Raw genomic sequence first — 2,500 nt, 5'->3', positions numbered from 1 at the left:
GTATTGTTGTTACCATAGCAACTACAGAACTACAACAAACGATTAATTGCTATAGTTTGTTACCATATCAACTACAGAATTACCACTACAGATTAATTAGTATTGTTGTTACCATAGCAACTACAGAATCACCACATCAGATTAATTACTATTGTTGTTACCATAGCAACTACAGAATAACCACAACAGATTAATTAACATTGTTGTTACCATAGCAACTACAGAATTACCACAACAGATTAATTACTATTGTTGTTATCATAGCAACTACAGAATTACCACTACAGATTAATTAGTATTGTTGTTACCATAGCAACTACAGAACCACAACAAAGGATTAATTGCTATAGTTTGTTACCATAGTAACTACAGAATAACCACAACAGATTAATTACTATTGTTGTTACCATATCAACTACAGAATTACCACTACAGATTAATTAGTATTGTTGTTACCATAGCAACTACATAATTACCACTACAGATTAAGTAATATTGTTGTTACCATAGCAACTACAGAACCACAGCAAACGATTAATTGCTATAGTTTGTTACCATAGAAAATACAGAAAAACCACCACAGATTATTTATTATTATTGTTGCTACCATAACAACTACAGAATTAATATAGCAGAATAATTCATATAATTGTTCTTACCATAGCAACAATAGAATCACCAGAACAGATTAATTACTATTGTTGTTGTTACCATAGCAACTACAGGACCACAACCGATTAATTGCCATAGTTGTTGTTACCATGGCAACTACAGAATCAACATAGCATATTTATTACTATAACTGTAGTTACCATAGCAACAACAGATTAAATGCTATAGTTGTTGCTACCACAGCAACTGCAGAATCCTCACAGGAGATTAATTATTATAGTTGTTGTTACCATAGGAACTACAGAATCACCACTACATATTATTTACTATTAATGTTGTTGCCATAGCAACTACAGAATTAACAAAACAGATTAATATTGTTGTTACCACAGCAACTACAGAATCACCTAAACAGGGTAATTAATATTGTTGTTACCATAGCAACTGGAGAATCACTACTACAGATCAATTACTATTAATTTCGTTAGCATAGCATCGCCACAACAGAGTAGTTGCTATAGTTGTTACCATAGCAACTACAGAATCACCACTACAGAATAATTAAAGTACTCTGCTATAGTATAATTTTAAAAACACTGTAGTATTTGCTTTAAATAACTACTGTTTTTGTTGTTGTTTATTAAATTCTGTTTGTATTTGAAATCTTTTATAACAGTAGTAATTTTCTCAATCTCGGAACGTTCGTAATTCATTGACTAGTTCTCTCTGTGTGTTGTGTCAGTCTGGGCTATAAGGCGTTCCTGAACCTCATCCGCCCGGAGCTGCTGAAGCTGATGGAGGTTGAGGTGGAGCAGGTGCAGCCTGATGCCTTCCAGCCCACCGGAGCCTCTAAGCTGAGTGAGGCGCCGCTGCTGCTACCCCGAGCGGAGGACACCTCCACCCTCCACACACTGCCTCTGGATGGCCCCGCCGGAGCCTCCCCCCGGCCCCTGGAGGACACACCGCTGGAGCAGCCGGAGGACGAGGAGCTGGAGGAGGGTTCATACGACTGCACGCTCTCGTGACCTCGGGTGGAGGAACCGGCAGAGGCTTCATACGACTGTATGCTCTCATAACCTCTGAACAACTGCACACACACTCGGGTGGAGGAGTGGGCGGAGGCTTCGTACGAATGCACACTCATGACCTCTAATCAACACTCATTCGGGTGGAGGAGTGGACGGAGGCGCGCTCTTGTTACCACTGAACAATTGCACACATGCTTGTGCGGGAGTGGGTGGAGGAGGAGGTGGAGGCTTCATAGGACTGCATGCTCTCCTGACCTTTGAACAACTACGCACACTTACATGGAAGCGGCTGGAGGAGGAGTGTGTGTGGATGAAGTGTGATTTTGTGGAGGAGTGATTCACTGGTGGAGTGTGATTGGCTGAAGGAGTGAAAGAAGTGTGATTGGTTGAAGGAGTCTGGGTGGAGGAGAGAACGAAGTGTGATTGGGTGGAGGAGTGGATGGAGTGTTATGGCTGGAGGAGTGAGTGCAGTGTGACTGGGTGGAGGAGTGTGTTTGGGTGGAGGAGTGAGTGCAGTGTGACTGGGTGGAGGAGTGTGTTTGGGTGAAGGAGTGAGTGCAGTGTGACTGGGTGGAGGAGTGGATGGAGTGTGTTTGGGTGGAGGAGTGAGTGCAGTGTGATTGGGTGGAGGAGTGGATGGAGTGTGTTTGGGTGGAGGAGTGAGTGCAGTGTGATTGGGTGGAGGAGTGGATGGAGTGTGTTTGGGTGGAGGAGTGAGTGCAGTGTGACTGGGTGGAGGAGTGGATGGAGTGTGTTTGGGTGGAGGAGTGAGTGCAGTGTGACTGGGTGGAGGAGTGGATGGAGTGTGTTTGGGTGGAGGAGTGAGTGCAGTGTGATTGGGTGGAGGAGTGGATGGAGTG

General features: G+C 43.3%; 1 protein-coding gene across 7 annotated transcripts in view; it reads left to right on the top strand.

The window, feature by feature from the left end:
* ric1 (RIC1 homolog, RAB6A GEF complex partner 1) overlaps positions 1–2,500 on the top strand; it is a 75,479-nt gene that overhangs the window by 68,064 nt on the left and 4,915 nt on the right. For 3 of the 7 annotated variants that reach the window (XR_015519392.1, XR_015519394.1, XR_015519393.1), the window contains exons 27-28: positions 1,355–2,157; positions 2,202–2,500. The exon at positions 2,202–2,500 is cut by the window's right edge. Coding sequence is in view for 1 of the 7 variants with exons in the window: in NM_001442814.1 (NP_001429743.1) it covers positions 1,355–1,637 (283 nt within the window). In the remaining 6 variants the exon portion in view is untranslated. Of the gene's footprint in view, positions 301–350; positions 575–1,354; positions 2,158–2,201 lie in introns of those variants that run through there. The other 4 variants (XR_015519390.1, NM_001442814.1, XR_015519396.1 and 1 more) reach the window with 3 other exon arrangements.

Source organism: Danio rerio, chromosome 21 (assembly GCF_052040795.2).
Source record: "Danio rerio strain M-AB ecotype USA chromosome 21, GRCz13ab, whole genome shotgun sequence".
Taxonomy (NCBI): Eukaryota; Metazoa; Chordata; class Actinopteri; order Cypriniformes; family Danionidae; genus Danio; species Danio rerio.
The sequence above is the reverse complement of the archived record's forward strand: the minus strand, read 5'-3'. Positions and strand labels throughout refer to the sequence as shown.